The 15268-nt window shown below is 43.0% G+C and overlaps 1 protein-coding gene across 3 annotated transcripts in view; it reads right to left on the bottom strand.

Moving 5' to 3' along the window:
• Positions 1–15268, bottom strand: part of CCDC85C (coiled-coil domain containing 85C) — a 112531-nt gene that overhangs the window by 33850 nt on the left and 63413 nt on the right. For all 3 annotated transcript variants that reach the window (XM_064140611.1, XM_064140541.1, XM_064140690.1), the window contains one exon: positions 9097–9173. In XM_064140611.1, the coding sequence (XP_063996681.1) occupies positions 9097–9173 (77 nt within the window). The remainder of the gene's footprint in view (positions 1–9096; positions 9174–15268) is intronic.

Genomic DNA, 15268 nt, shown 5'->3' with positions numbered 1-15268 from the left:
CAGCTTCATCAGTAAAGCCATCTTTGGTTGTTCGTGTGGAATTGGAAATGGTACAACCCTGAGAATGAGGTACACAGCCCTTACACAGCAGCAGCACGGATCTCAGCCATTCTCAAACACTATGCAGGAATGAGCACCTCCACTTCTGCCTGTGCTCTGACTTTCCCTCATATGAGCTGCATTCATACAAGCAGGAGGGGTAAAGCATCAGGTTTCATGCGGTTGCAACAGTGACAACTGGAATTCTCTATTGTCAGGGGAGCTAACCCTTTGGGAAAGGTTAATAAATCGTAGGAGACAGGCAGTGAGTGGCTTAGCAGATTTTGCCATGTAAAACCACTCTTGAAAAAATATTTTTACTGGTATCTCAGGGAGGTATAGGTTAAAAAAAAGCAGCACAAATTTCACACCTCTCCAGACTGCAACAAGCAAGGTAGGGAACTTCAGTACAGTGTTAATATTCAAATGTGTCTGTATTTTTTGCCTCTTGATTTAGATCAGCAGAGAAAGATCAACCCTGTAACTCATGGGAGACTCAGATAATCAGCTCAAACCAAATTGCAGTACAGAATTATAATCATACAACTGGCAGGCTTTGCTGAAGAGAGAATATGGGCTGGTGCAGATGAGATTCAAGCATCACAGCCTATAACCCAAATAGAAATGCAGCTCAATAGTTAACAAAGCCAAATGGAGCTACAATTATTGACAGCCTGCATCTAATCTGTGGCTTATATGTGATGAGTTTAAGAGTCTCAGATTAATGGAGCCCATCCATGCCTCATTACCATCAAAATCAGTCTTCATTAGGGATGTCAACAAGAAGTTAAAGAATGCTGTCCCAGTTCTCCCAGGGAAGAAGATGTATATGTAGTATTAAGCACATGAATAAACTCACTGGATCATCCTCTGGAGTCATCTTTTATTCTCTTCTGTTAACTGCACTCCAGGAAACAAGGCCAAAGGGAACCACCACATCTACTCCCAAAAGCTCATCCACAGTAATGCCACTGGGGCTGCCCTCAAAGACTTCCTATACTACACAAAACGAAGGATCTGAAAATGAGGAAGGGAAAGACCTGAATCCTCTTCTCATAAATGATAAAAGGTCCTATGCAGGCTATATCTAATCGTGGGACCAGTCTGGCGAAGGTTCTCTCTCTTTTGAACAGCACTCAGGGCAGGGTGGACACTCAAATCTCTCTTCTGGAGGACCACTCAGATGTTCAAAGCTGAACTAGGACTCAAACAGTCAGGAGCAATCAGCTGCAGTGAGTCTGTAAGAGATACTTTAAATATTATTTAAAAGTCTCCTATAAATATTTAGATTTACATTTTTGGCTTCATGAAAAGCAAAACAACTGAAAATTTTGCCACAAACCTAAGGTTTTGGATAAAAACCCTTCCCCCCCCCACCTCCCACCCAAAAGCAACTAGTGATTAACATCCTTTCTGTAATTCCCCAAGCTGTTTGCAGCTATCAGGCACTGATTTTTTCTTGAGCTGGTCTTGAATTTGGCATTGAATTTACTGCAAAAATCTGTTTTTAAGCATCTCCAGTTACTGCTTAGTTCCCTCTCAAAACATTTTTCAGTCCTCAGACAGACCGACCACCGAGACTCTGTGTACTTTGAAGCTCTCTATGTGTCACAGACAAAGAATGCTGCTTCTTCGCAGCCTGATCTAACTGCACTTATCAGCTTTTTCCCTGACCCTGCCCTCATAAACAGAGAAAAGTGGAATTTAGTGAAATTATTACAAAGCTGGTTAAGCATAGGATATGACTAATCCTGCCTTTCACAGCTGGAGGTTAAACTGAGCCTCATTAAACCCAATGTTCTCCCCTGCTTGTAACAGAACCAAATGGGGCATGGCAGAGCTTTGTCTATGTGTGCCTCTCTCACAGGCTTATGCAGAAATTCCACTCTAGCCCTCAGAAAAATTGTGAGTTAAGTCAGAAGAAATTATTAAATTGTCTCAAAGGCCTAAGATTCATTGCACACTGCATTTCTTTCACTCTCAGCTACTCAACTTCCAGATTCGGAACTTCTCAAATGAATAGTTCTTAGGTTTTGGGGGAACTCTATTTATATTTGTCAGGTGACATTCTCCTAAAATTCCTTGATTCCACAGGTAACAACACCTAGAACATGCAGTACACCATTCAGCTATCATTACAAGTTGCAAAAGCTCATTTCTGTCAATGATTCTGTGACTCAGGTGAGCCTCTATCCATGAGCGGAAGGTAAATACCAAAAGAATGTTTGCTTTGGTAGGTAGCAGCCCAAAACTCTGGTGTCAAAAATCAACAAAAAGGAATCTTGAAAGTATTTGGGTTGCAAGTCTGAGACATCTTGGAATTGCTCTTATAGAACTGCATGCATCTCATTTGAGGACAACAAAGATAGTTTTATTCAGTAAACACATACTGGATCATAGAATCAACCAGGTTGGAAGAGACCTCCAAGATCATCCAGTCCAACCTAGCACCCAGCCCTAGCCAGTCAACTAGACCATGGCACTAAGTGCCTCAGCCAGGCTTTTCTTGAACACCTCCAGGGATGGTGACTCCACCACCTCCCTGGGCAGCCCATTCCAATGGAAAATCACTCTCTCTGGGAAGAACTTCTTCCTAACATCCAGCCTATACTTTCCCCGGCACAACTTGAGACTGTGTCCCCATGTTCTGTTGGTGGTTGCCTAGGAGAAGAGGCCACCCCCCACCTGGCTACAGTGTCCCTTCAGGTAGATGTAGACAGCAATGAGGTCACCCCTGAGCCTCTTCTTCTCTACTATTCACTTAAATCTTAAGCCCACTTAATAGCTAAGTGGTCAGAGCACACTTCTAATTCTAAAAGAAGGAGGCAAAATGAAAGACATTTGAACCTACTTTGGATTTGCTAAATTTAGAGGATACTGCTAACATTTTTTGCATTTATTCATGTAAGCAGTGCAATAGAATTTGAGGCCTAAATCAAAGTTTGGAGAGTGGTCTCATGAGAGACATTCTCATGAAAATCTGATTCTGTGTGAGCTGTACTCCAGGATGCATAGAGTCCTGTGCACAGTCTCACAATTGATTTCAGAGGAGTACTTGGATCAGGCCCCAGATATGCACCTCCTTTTTGATTAGCAAAAATTAATATGAAGTTAAACATTTAAACAGCAAATAAAAAAGACAGTCTAGTCTTTATCCCCTTCAGTATTCTGAATTTAAATAGAGACCAAATGAACTGGAAAGCTTTCATGTCCAAGTTCCTCTCTATTACCAAAAAAAATTCAATTTCCCTGGTGAGATCTTAAATTAAAGCAATTACACTTATCCTCCTCACACACAAATAGTAGGTAGACTCTGGAGAAATAAGACAGGTTTGTAATTTTTTTCCACTCATGATGAGCATGTGTAACGCTCCTGGAGCAAGCCTCACAATAAAACTCCAGAGCCATGACTCAAGGAAAAGCCTAAACATTAAGACCCTAGAGCAACTCTGTGAGCCAAGAGGCAATTCCACAAGCAGGAACTATTAATGGCAGACTTGGCATGAAAGTGACTGATAATAAAACAACAGGGGAAATTGCACTCTGGTTTTGCTGGAGCTGGCCAGCATATCATGGGCAATTTCTTTTTCTCTCCTGCCCTGTGTACTTGAGGAGAGCTCAAGCTCTCCGCTGAATGGCATTTACATCTTTGTTCTTTGCAGTATTAACCACTCTTGGTCTCTTTTGAATCCTGGGGTCCATTTTTCTTCCCCTTCATTTTCAGAACAATATGCTAGAAGCTGTCTGCTGAGTGCATGTTTGTGCCAAGTTCACATTTGCCTAAGCAAAACTGAAGCAGCCTGTAAATGCCCTTACTGTGGAAGCTCCTATCTCAAAAAACTCAGCTCTGTTTTAACAGCAGTGTTTACAAGCATCATTTACTATCATTTTACTATGTCTGCAACTGCAGCCTTCTTTTAATTCAGGTTAAGCATGCAGTTTCTTAAAAATAAAACTCTCCACAATTTCTCAAGACCTTCCAGGGGAAGGGGATGCACTAGAGGTCTTCCAAGGATATTCTAAATCCCAAGCAGCTAGGAAGTATGCACTCAAATGCTGTGAAGTGCTGGTCATACTGAAGTCTATATGGCAATTTTATTAAGCACTCTGGTGTTCCACACCAACCTCAAGGGTTGTCCACTTCCTAGAGAAAAAATATTTGTATTTCTGCTCTGCACAGGAGGAATTCAAAGTTTTACTGAAAGATGAACCAGCAGCTCACTGTCAAATGCTCAGTTCCTCAGAGTCCCACCTGCCCAATATATATGCTCTGTTCAAAGCTGGGCTTTTTGAAACAAAGATGAGCAATGCACCCTGAGCCTCTTTGAAGAGGGAAATGCTTCTGCCATTCCTGTTCTGAAGGGAAAAGACAGATACAGCTCAATAGAGACTATAAACCAAATGAAGCCCAAACAGTTAACCCATGATGCACAGAACTCAGTTATAAACTGTGCTAGTTTGAAGCTAGCTAGAATGTTTAGGTGAGAAGAACCAGATTACAGCCTGTGAAAGAGAAATAATGGTCATGTCTACTTCACTCATAGGCTTGCTGAGAGGTATAAGGAGTATAAACACAGATGAGGGAGTTCGAGCACTGCCTGGGCTTTGAGCTGCATTTCTCTCTAACCTCACTCTCCATCTCTCTGATTAATCCACTTTGCTTCCTAACCTCTCTGGCTGACCCTCCATTCTTCCTTGGGGCACAAGGCAACGTCTAGGGGTAGAAGAAGGTGGAAGGGTGGTTGGGAGCCCCTCCTGCGGACTCAGGTTTCTGGGAGGGCTGTTGTGTTTCTGTATTACCTTTTACCTTGTATACTTCTGTCTAAAACTGTCCATACTGTAAATATCTGCTTGTATATTGTGCTATGCTGTAAATGATAAGCTTCATTCAATTTCCAGAGCCGGCTGAGTCTAGTCTGGGTGATTTCCAAAGTGTGGGGAGGAGAGGAACACCCAAACCACCACATAAGCAGAGAGAACAGGGTGATGAGTCCACAAAGTCTGTAAGCTTCCATTTCAGATAAAAGTGACCAACCCTTGCTACTGTACAGATGAGCTAAAAAAGGCTAAATAACATGAAAGAATGACCAGAAGGTTGTCACTGTTATTATCTCTCAAATGTATGCATTAGTTATGAAATTAGCCAAAACTGACCTTTGGAGCTAACTGAAGTGCATAAACACAATTTTCTCTAATCTTGAGGGGAAAGGGTGTGAATGCAAATTAATTTTTGGTTTAAGGAGCAGTGTCAAGTGGCCAGAGGACACTTTCAGCTCAGAGGAACAGCAAGCAAATATGACATCCTATCTCAAGAGTTGTATCTTAGCAATACAGAAGGTGCCCTCCTCTTAGTAAATCAGATAGTATGAATGAAAGGTTAACACCAGCTCTCCTGGGCACTCCCCACAATGACACAGAGGAAAAACAGGACTTCTCCCACATGAAGTTGTGTAGATTAATTATATGCACACAGCAGAACTCATCGCACTTCTTCCCTAGAGAATTTGAGACTATAAAAGCAATGCCTGTGAAGCGTTCCAAAGCCAACACCCAACATTCCTCAGAGCTTATGTTCTTCTGCTTTACACCTTGATTAAAACTTCCAGATTCCAGCTACACTTGGAAGGTTGATACTGTCAACCCTAAGACACTGAGGGCCCCACCTGCTCCGCAGGGTCTTGGCCACCGTGGTTACACCGCAGGCACTTTCTAGCACCAGTGAGCAGGCAGTAAGGAGCCTTTTCTGGTGGTGGCATTCACTTGAGTATCTCCCCAGCCAATATAAAACAGAAGAACAAAAGCTGTGTGCTGTCAGAATTCCTGCCAGGGATTTTGCCAGCACAGCAACGCTATCCTAGAGCATGACTTTCTAGTCAACATGGCTGTGCCAGCAAAACATTACCATGTAAACCTGAGTCAAAGAAAGGAGCAATTTCTCCTCAGAGAAGGGAGAATGGGAAGAGTGATGAGTACTGATGAGTTAGCAATGTCAGAAGCTCGTTTCCTGACTGGAAATACACATCTCCTTCCCAAGAAAGCAAAAATAAGTCAAAACCAAAACAATTCATATACAGCTATCATAAATAACATCCATTTCTCCATTTAATTCCTCTGCAAAGCATGGCTCATGAGATGGTACTTTTTGATCTCCCAAGGGAAAGAAAAGCTCTCTCCATTAATCTGTTCAAATGAGTCACTAGAAAAAGAGAAGTGTGAACCTCATCATGCCTGCACTGCAGGTAACACACAGAGAGCAGAACAGTCACCTTAGCATGGACTAGAGAGCTCTTGTCTCTCCCGCTGAGATTTTCTTACAAAGTGTTTATGGAGAAAGGAGATGTCAGGAAGCAGGAGAAAAAACACAGGCTGGGGACCCCTGCCCCAGCTTAATTCCATGCTTGAAAGGGGTACAAAGACACCACTTCTTAGCACAGCTTAATGCCCCAGATGCCAAAGAAGATAAAGGAACAAATCCAGCTCAGGACATGCCAGCTAGCAAAGGGCCATTGTGTCACTGTCCACTGTAATATAAGCTCTCCTGTAAAGCTTGCAATATCATTTGCAGCACCATCCTTCTCAGGTTTCTCTAGCTGAAGCACTATTTCAGCTCTATGTTTAGCACTTGGAGAGAAGCCAGAAGACTTCCATAACCATCCGTGATTTGTTAATCCCTTAATGCACAGGCACTGTTCGTTACTTAGGACATCAGGTTTCATCGCTCTTCAACGTGCTGGTGATAGAAAGTCTTGACACCAGACTGCAAATATTATTGTAATGTCAATACTCCATGGAAGAGAGCCAAGCCAAGTTAAAATGTGACTTTGGTGTTGACAAGCCAGTTTGGCATTGCAGAGTTCAAAGAGTCAGGATCACCTGGCAACTTTAAAAACATTTGCCAGGATCTTTTTTGGCTAGTCTTATCCCCAGATCCGCATGGTAACAGCTAAACACTTTCCAATCAGATGAAGCAAGTAAGTATACAGTAAGTGGATTATGCTTTTCTCAGAAAGGGCTGGAAGCAACATGTACACAGGCATGTGAATTTGTGCCTATACAGATTTTCTTCATCTCTCATTGAAAGAGAAAAAAGTATCCAAATTGAGGTTTGTAGCATGACAGATTTGGAGGTGATGCAGCTCAGTACTCCTGGGAAGTTCACCCAGAAATGATAGCTTTAACACTTCTCCTGTTGGCCTAAGGACATCTGACTCTGCTTGTGAAAGAGGTATTTCTTGAGTGTTATCTAAGCCAGGCAGAATTCTGGGCTTTTTTGGAGAGCCATTAAGACATCACACAGTGCTGCATAGAATGGCACAGGCAGGTTGGCACTGCTGTCTGCTGCTGTCTGGGAGGTGGTGGGCCTTCCCCTAGAGCACAGAGCTATTATAAGATCATTTTCCTCTCTTTGGGATTCAAATGTTTGTAGTGACACAGCCTTAAAGGTGAGGACACCTGAGGAGAGTTGAGCACACAGAGGAAAAGGCACAGCCTTCCCAGCCTGGACAGCAACAAAGTGAGAGCTGATGTGTGGGGCTGCTTTCATGAGGGCCTCATCCTCCTAAAGTAATAAGCCCAAGCAGTTTCTCAGTCCCAGGTAATTTACCATCCATTAACTACCAAGCAGTCTTTTTTGACCTCATAAGACAAATAAGAGTAATGTCTTTGGCTGTGGCAGGACAAAGGCGAGCCAAGGGCACATGAGCCTGTCCTCAAATCCATGCACATCCCAACTGCCTAGGCACAGCCCATCTGCTCATCAATAGCTCCAATTAAACAGACTCAAAGTTTTGACCACTGCCATCTCTCTCATGGGTTGGGAGAAAGACAGAGGGAGTCAAAATTAAATTAGCAATTGATCAATACATGAAGCAACTCCATATCAGCTGAGTACCCTTTTGGGGTTTTAACCCTTTGGTGCCATGTGAGTTTTGTCTGACAGTCAGCAATGCCAACGCATACATTAGAAATTTGGAGTAATCTTAAGACAAGCCCACAGTCAGGTCAAAAAGTGTCTTTCAGTAAAAATACATCTGCACAAAACTCTTTTACTGAAGCTTCTCTATGCTTAGAATTTTTTTTTTAAGTGATCCTGAAGAATTCTGTTTTAAGACTCGGTGAAGTGCAAAAAACAGTACACCCTAAATCAGCAAAAAAATATTTGGGGGAAAAATTAAAAGGACAGATATCTATACTCAGTCCATGTAGCTGGAAAGAATCTGAAACAAAATTATGTGAAACTTATTGCATGAAGAAGCAAAGTATAGGAAAAAAAAACCTTTAAAATGTCAGAGAGGTTTAACATATAACAGTGAAAGGAGGCAAAGAACAGGAGAAAAGGCATAACTCTTCCGATGACTTAAATAGACCATTTCACTGAATTCAGCAAAGCTGCCCCTATTTGCACCAAGTGATGTGTTTTAAAGGCATCCAGGGGGCACATCAGGCAGAATCACTGTTTTCTTCCCACTGTTAACATCGCTATATACAGATAGATATGCACCAGGAACGATCAAAAGCCCATGGTATGTGGAGCAGACTTTGAAGGGCAGATGCAAGCAAAAAGTGCCAGTTTAGAGAGGTCTGTTCAGTTTAAGATCTCAAATAGAAGCTGGGGGTTGGCACCGCACAAAACTATTCCCAAGGCTGTCCTTTGACTACAGCCTCCTTTTTCAACCTGATAAAAAGTCCATGTAAATGGGCAAGCAAGACAGACTCCTACGGCAAGGGCACAGGCAGCACCAGACCCTCACAGCATCCCCAGGAGCATCAGTGGATCAAGGTGTTCTGCAGGAGGCAATAATGTATCTCCAAAACACATGTGAACACTAACAGAGGACATATTTTATGGTTTTTTCCTCTCTCTCTCCTTTTCTTTCTTTTTAACAACAGGAGACCCAGTTCTGTCAGTGGTGGTTGATATGAAAAGACCATTATGCTCTTCTCCTGCTAGGATGTTCACCAAAAGCCCTTGTGCATTCAAGTGGGCAGTCAGACACAACTATATTGAAACAGGAGAACAAAGTCACAATTATATCTGTTAGGCAATAAAATACCTACCTGTGAAAGAAGCTTGTTGTCATCCTCCAGCAGCTTCACTTTTGTTTCAAGTTGCCTGATGTAGTTGGAAGATGAATCTTTAGGAAAAGAGAAAAAAAAATACATTTAAGCTTCTTGTGTGACAGACAAGAACTGTCAGACAGTGATATGTTTTCCCCCTCTGAGGAAGGCAAGTTTGGGAAAAACCTAATGAACAAAACCCCAAGTGCATAGGGTGAGGAGGGGATTCTGCCAAAAGCTTTTTTTCACTAAAGAGCTGAGATTCAGCAGTAGCATTTCTGTGAATCTGTATCAGTGCCACCATGTTGGGGGATGTGGAGCACAGAAGGAAAGGGAAGTTGAAACATTGTTTTTCATAATTTCATACAAGTAATTTCCTAAAAGTAATTTCCTAGCTTTGAAAGCCATTCTCATTGATCTAAAACCCATCAAAATACTCAACAACAGAACAAGATGTTTCCTTTTAGGGTTGAATAATTAACTCCTTCACACACATGTCTTTTTCTTACAAAAACAACTGGAAAACCCACAAAAGTAAGCTGCTGGTACTGCTCTGAGAGAAGACCATTCCCACAACTTCCAGCTGTAACGGGAAGAAATGGATTCAGCAAGTCCACAAAGCTGCTGCATGCACACAGCCTACCCAGTGCCAACCCAGGACATATGTTTTTGGTAATGGAAGCACATGACACTAAATAGAAACAATACTAGGGTGATAAAATACAAAACACACTAATATAAAACAGTAATATTCAACCTGAAGGAATGCAATGGCCAGTTTAATATTGCAGTAAAGCAACACCACCAGACAGAGTAACCTGGTGTAGAAGGTAACTCGCAGAAGAGCTCTGTGGGTGGCTCACTGTTTTCCAAAACATCTGGCTTTTGTTTTGAAATATGCTTTGAAGCAACACATTTGCAAATTTCACAGGCAAGAAAATAAAAGGAAGATGGGGAAATCTTTTCTCCTCTCTCATTATAGTTTGGCAGTTTGGAATAGTTCTTTCCATTCACCTGGATATTTGCAAAAGTTTTCCTCCACTTTAATTTTGGTAGCAGAGGCCGTGAGCTGTTACGGGAGGAGGAAAAGGAGAGACTTTTGCATCTTAAGCACATGAGAAAACATTTTTGCATTACATTTTGCATGATTTCTCTGATTATGGCATGGCTGCAAAAGGCACTGCTCAATCACAGGATCTGTCACCAAACATGAATCAGCAACAATCTTAACGTTCACACAACTGTGCTGATGCTAGTGCACGTTGCTGGTTGCCAGCGCCTTTCAGGATCAGCTCCACCATGGTTAGCAGGTACCACTGGCTGCAGCTCTGCACAGCTGAACTTATGCCCACGCACACGTGTAAGGTTTAGGCTGGCACTGTGGTAAACAGCTTCTCTTTGTCCTCACCAAAAGCTGCCGAACACATGCGGCACAAGCCTGAATGCTGTTTCTTGGCCACTCTGGGGGCAGTTTAGCAGAAGAGCTAGCTTGCACGCCACAGCTAATCACTGAGTGCTTTGACCATTCAAGAGAAAAACTGGACTATGCTTGAAAAAGTGCTGCCAAAGACATGTGCCAAACCGCACACAAAGGAACAGCAGGACGGAGCAGAGTCAAGAGCCCCTCTAAAGCACAAACGCTCTTGGAGGAAACATGCTCACTTTTTTGTTTGGATTGTGCTTTGTCCAAACCTAGGAAGTCCAAATAAGTCCACATGAAAAAAGGTTAAGGAGAAGCTGTAGGAAGCCATGTAAGTTCAGTGAACAGTTTAAGTGGTGGTAAGGTTCACAGCAATAATACCTCTAGCTGCAGAGACCACAAATTCTCTCTGCCTAACAACAACCCCAACTTGGGAAAAGTCTCCAGGTCAGAAGAGAGAGCAAACCAAGTAGGCTAGAGGAGTAATCCACATCACCCTTTCTGCAAAGGCCTCGTGCCAAAAGCATCATGAATTTAGTCATGCATATCAAAAGGTGGTGAGTATAATGCTGTAGAAGACTGGTTGCTGAAGACAGCAAGATTTCAGCATCAGCTTGAACAACCTGCTGAATTAGTAATGAACCTGTCCTCAGCAAAGTAAGAGAGGAGCTTGAGTTTCTTAAATACAAAACCAGAAGGACTATGGACCCTTTGATCTGACCTCCTCTGTGCCCCAGGCCACCATATTTTGTTAACTTACTCCTAAATTCAGTCCAGTAGTATCTGTTGGACTAAACAGTTCCCAGAACAGTTTCCAGCTCTGTCTGAAGACATCCAGAGATTCCACCACTTCCACTCTGGAAATAACAGCCTCCACCAATAGATTTATACAGACAAGGTGTCCTCCACCTGCCCTCAGCTTCACCAGTACTTGCATGCTGTCAGGGTAGCAATAGAGCTGAGTTCCTCTACACTATGAATGCAGTTACCTGGTCATAGCAGGTATTGATTTTCATCTCAAAGTGTCAGGACATTCAAAGTAGCCTCCAGGAAGGATTCAAAGCACTATCAAAGAGGTTTGTTTGATGCCTGCCTGGGAATCAGAGATATGCCTCTGGACTGTCCCCAGAGGTGTTCAAGAAAAGACTGGATGAGGCACTTAGTGCCATGGTCTAGTTGACTGGCTAGGGCTGGGGGATAGGTTGGACTGGATGACCTTGGAGGTCTCTTCCAACCTGGTTGATTCTATGACCAAGTACAGTTTATGTGTGCATAAACTCCATAGACAGTAAAACTTCCACAACAAAGTGTGAAAATGTTAGATAATGCTAAAGATGATCTCAATGTGATGCCAGTGATAGACATAGGCTCCACAAGAAGCATAGCACTGACAAAGTCTGATGTTTATGTCCAAGCCTATTTCCTAAGCAGCAGAGAGCCTGCTATGCAGTGCCCCTCCTCACATTTGTACTCTCATCACTATTAAGTATTTATATTGTGGACTGACCAACACATCACCTCATGTGCAGAGAACAGTGTAAAGGGAAAAAATAAAACACCAGCTCAGAGGAACTATTTCTGATGCAAACAAGCTCTTCCTCACATTTCTATGCTCATGGAGGGCAGAGAAACTGGAGGAAGTCCTCTCCAGCAGCTCTGCATTCAAGCACAGTGAGAAGTTACCTCATGAGTAACCTCTTCAACATGTGCTTGTGATGGGTTCCAGCACTGCTACCAACTACAGGAAATTAAGGTTAAGCAGATGAACGGTGGTGTAGAAACTGTTGTGTGCAAGTCCTGAATGTCGCAAGGACTGACTGCTTGGTAGATAGAAAGAACAAAGTATGGCTGCCAAAGTAAAGGAAATGGAGAAAGAGAAGTATTTCCTCACTTTGGTTTCATACCTCTTGCCAAAAAAGAGAGCACTCCATAGGAAGACAAGTTCTGCATCCCCAGAGGCCAATGCACATCACAGGTAATCCCAGCCTTGAAAGTCTGCTCTGAGATGTGTTATAATTTCAAACACCACTGTTTGATGTCTGACCTCAGCCAGAAAACATCTCATAGCAAGATAAAATACACGGAAAAAAAAGAACAAAAAACCACAAATGAGCTGTTTTGTCACTGGAAGGTGCTCCATCTCTGGCAAAGGCTGAGAAACAGTTTTCAGAGCCATCATCATCCTCACTGTGCCCTCAAATACTAATTGCCTTCATCTTCTGGACCTGCCTGTGTTGAGGTAGGTGCCGAATAAGTCATATGCATCTTGATCTCAGGTTTAAATATCCCTCACCTCTCATAACAGCAGGCAGTAACACTTGACAAGCTGAGCAGAGAAACCCCAGGCTGGGTTTCTCCCACATTAGTTTCTCCCACATTAGACCAAGAAACACATTCCCAACATTTTTTTGCCTCTGACCTTCCCCTTATCAGTGAGTTTCTCTCCTCTCTTGCCTCCTCCAGAGATATAAGGCAAGGACACCCTGTTGACCCACCCAGGAGAGGCAGCAGAGCTGGATCTCTGACAGTTCAGACCCCCTCATCCCCTTTATTCAAAATTAAAGGTATCATTCTCACTGTCTTGACAAAGCCTGCCACTAGCTGTAAAGAATGTTCCACTTTCACCAGTCCAAATGCACTCTCCTCGGTGGCAGGGGCAGCTCCTAGATTCAGGTGCTGGCATGTACCTCCAGCACACCTGCCCAGTCCCAACATTGTGGCACCAATTTCAAGTCCATTCGTGCCTGTAGGTGCCTTGCCAACGACCTCTGCAAAAGTGTGGCACAGTGAAGGGGAGGTACAGCATAAGGATAGCAGACATGGATGGTTGTCAAGGACACATGGTCAAAGACAAGCTTTTTAGGAGGATGCTATGGCACTTGGTACCACCTGGGGTGCCAGTGAAGCCAATGTCTTTCTCCAGCAGCAAAGCAATGGGTGCCTTAGTAGCAGCCATCACATTCGGTGCAGAAGAGGAGGTGAGGGGAAAAGAGTCAGTGTTGCACCCTGCCAGGCTGCTACCCACAACAGCAAAATGGATCAGCTGCCACTCACTTGTACAGTGTCAATGCTCCAAGCTAAATTGTTCACAGAGATGCAAAACCTGAAGTCCCTTTTCTTTTCAAAGCCTTTGAGAAACTAATTGGTTCTAGCTTCACACATTATCTCCACAAGAGGTAAGGAGAGGCATTCCATCCCAGGAAGAAGCATTATTGTTATTATCCACCCTCCTCAAGATTTACTCTCTTTAAAAAATATACTCCATCTGGAACAGAGTAATTCAACTTGGACATAACCTGGCTGAGTAACTTCTCTCCACATAGATAAACCACTTAATAGTCATTACAGCTAAATTGAGACAAGACAAATCACTCTACCTTGTTTTAACTCAATGGCCTCTCAGAGAGCAGGGAACCTCCTGGCTCCCAAAGCTTTCTAAAACATAAATTAGAAACTGTTTTAGCAATCAAAACAATCTCTCAGCTTGCAGAGCATGGGCTAGTGTCTTATTCTAAAAGACACTTGGAGACAATGGAGCCTTTCTGATTCTCATCTGAGATTTCCAGAGGAATCTGTTAGAGGGGCAAATGCAATGAATTATGCAGTGATTTTGACAGTAGCAGAAGAAATGGTTGTATTTCCTTGTCATTTCTCCAAATCACAAGCCTGCAGAGCAGAGGTTTGCATAGTAGCTACATGGTTAAGACTGACATTTTATTTAAGACCTTTTTGTAATGAGGCCTTAGCACTTAAATGAATATAAGGGGAAAATGCCCTTTCCTAGGGCAGTTCACAGCAGAGGTGCAAAAAAAAATATTAATGTGGGTGTCTATGAGGCAAGGAAGCTGTCAAGCTGTCAAGAGCCCTTCCATGGGACTCACTCACAGTAGGATTGTCCCTACACCCAGCCTGTGCAAGACAGGAAACAACCCAGCACAAGCCAACTTGAGCCAACAGAAGTGCCTTAGCTCACTTCCACAGCATTGCACTGAGCTTTGATTTATCTTTCCGATGATTGATACAAAAGGTTACACAGTGGCTGTTCGGAGGATCATGGTGTCTCACTTCAGCACTGTCCCCCCATGCACCACAGAGGTGCTGCACACGCCCAGCAGCAAGGCCGGACACCAGCTGACTTCTGCTGCATTTTCTTCCCAGGAGCTATTAAGCATGATTTAAGACAGTAAAGCACAGCAATAGTTTGTCAGTGTCCCACAAACAAGGCTCTTCCTTCCCTCATAGAAGGCAGCATTCCTAAAGAGAGTCTCCCAAATCCAAGCCTAAGGAGACAAACCTCAGGAAGAAGTAACGTGTCGCCAGGTTTGCACCTTGCAGCCAGCTGCCTTCTTCATTTGATGGGACATTGACATTTTCACTATTCCTTCCATCAAAGAGCATAAAAATGCCTTCACCTATGCTCAATAAAACATTTTGCTGTTTGCTGTTAGTTTTGTTAACATGCCTCTTCTCTTCAGCACCATATTACAGATTCATACTGCTCTGCTGGTTTTACTCCCTGACATAGACAAGCAGGCTGAAAAATAGGCCAGCAGTTACATCATGTAAAGAAGTCGATTTATTAGGGCAACAGCATTCTTCCAGAGCAGCTGGGAAGCAGATGAAACTCACATCTCTTTATATATTGTCATTAAAGGAAATTACTGAGAGATGTGGACAAATTCACCATCCTTGCTTTTCCTAGGCAGCTCCCATCGTTCTGTTCTTATCACCCAACCCCATTCCCAATGCTCT

Source organism: Pogoniulus pusillus, chromosome 1 (assembly GCF_015220805.1).
Source record: "Pogoniulus pusillus isolate bPogPus1 chromosome 1, bPogPus1.pri, whole genome shotgun sequence".
Classification (NCBI taxonomy): Eukaryota; Metazoa; Chordata; class Aves; order Piciformes; family Lybiidae; genus Pogoniulus; species Pogoniulus pusillus.
The sequence above is the reverse complement of the archived record's forward strand: the minus strand, read 5'-3'. Positions and strand labels throughout refer to the sequence as shown.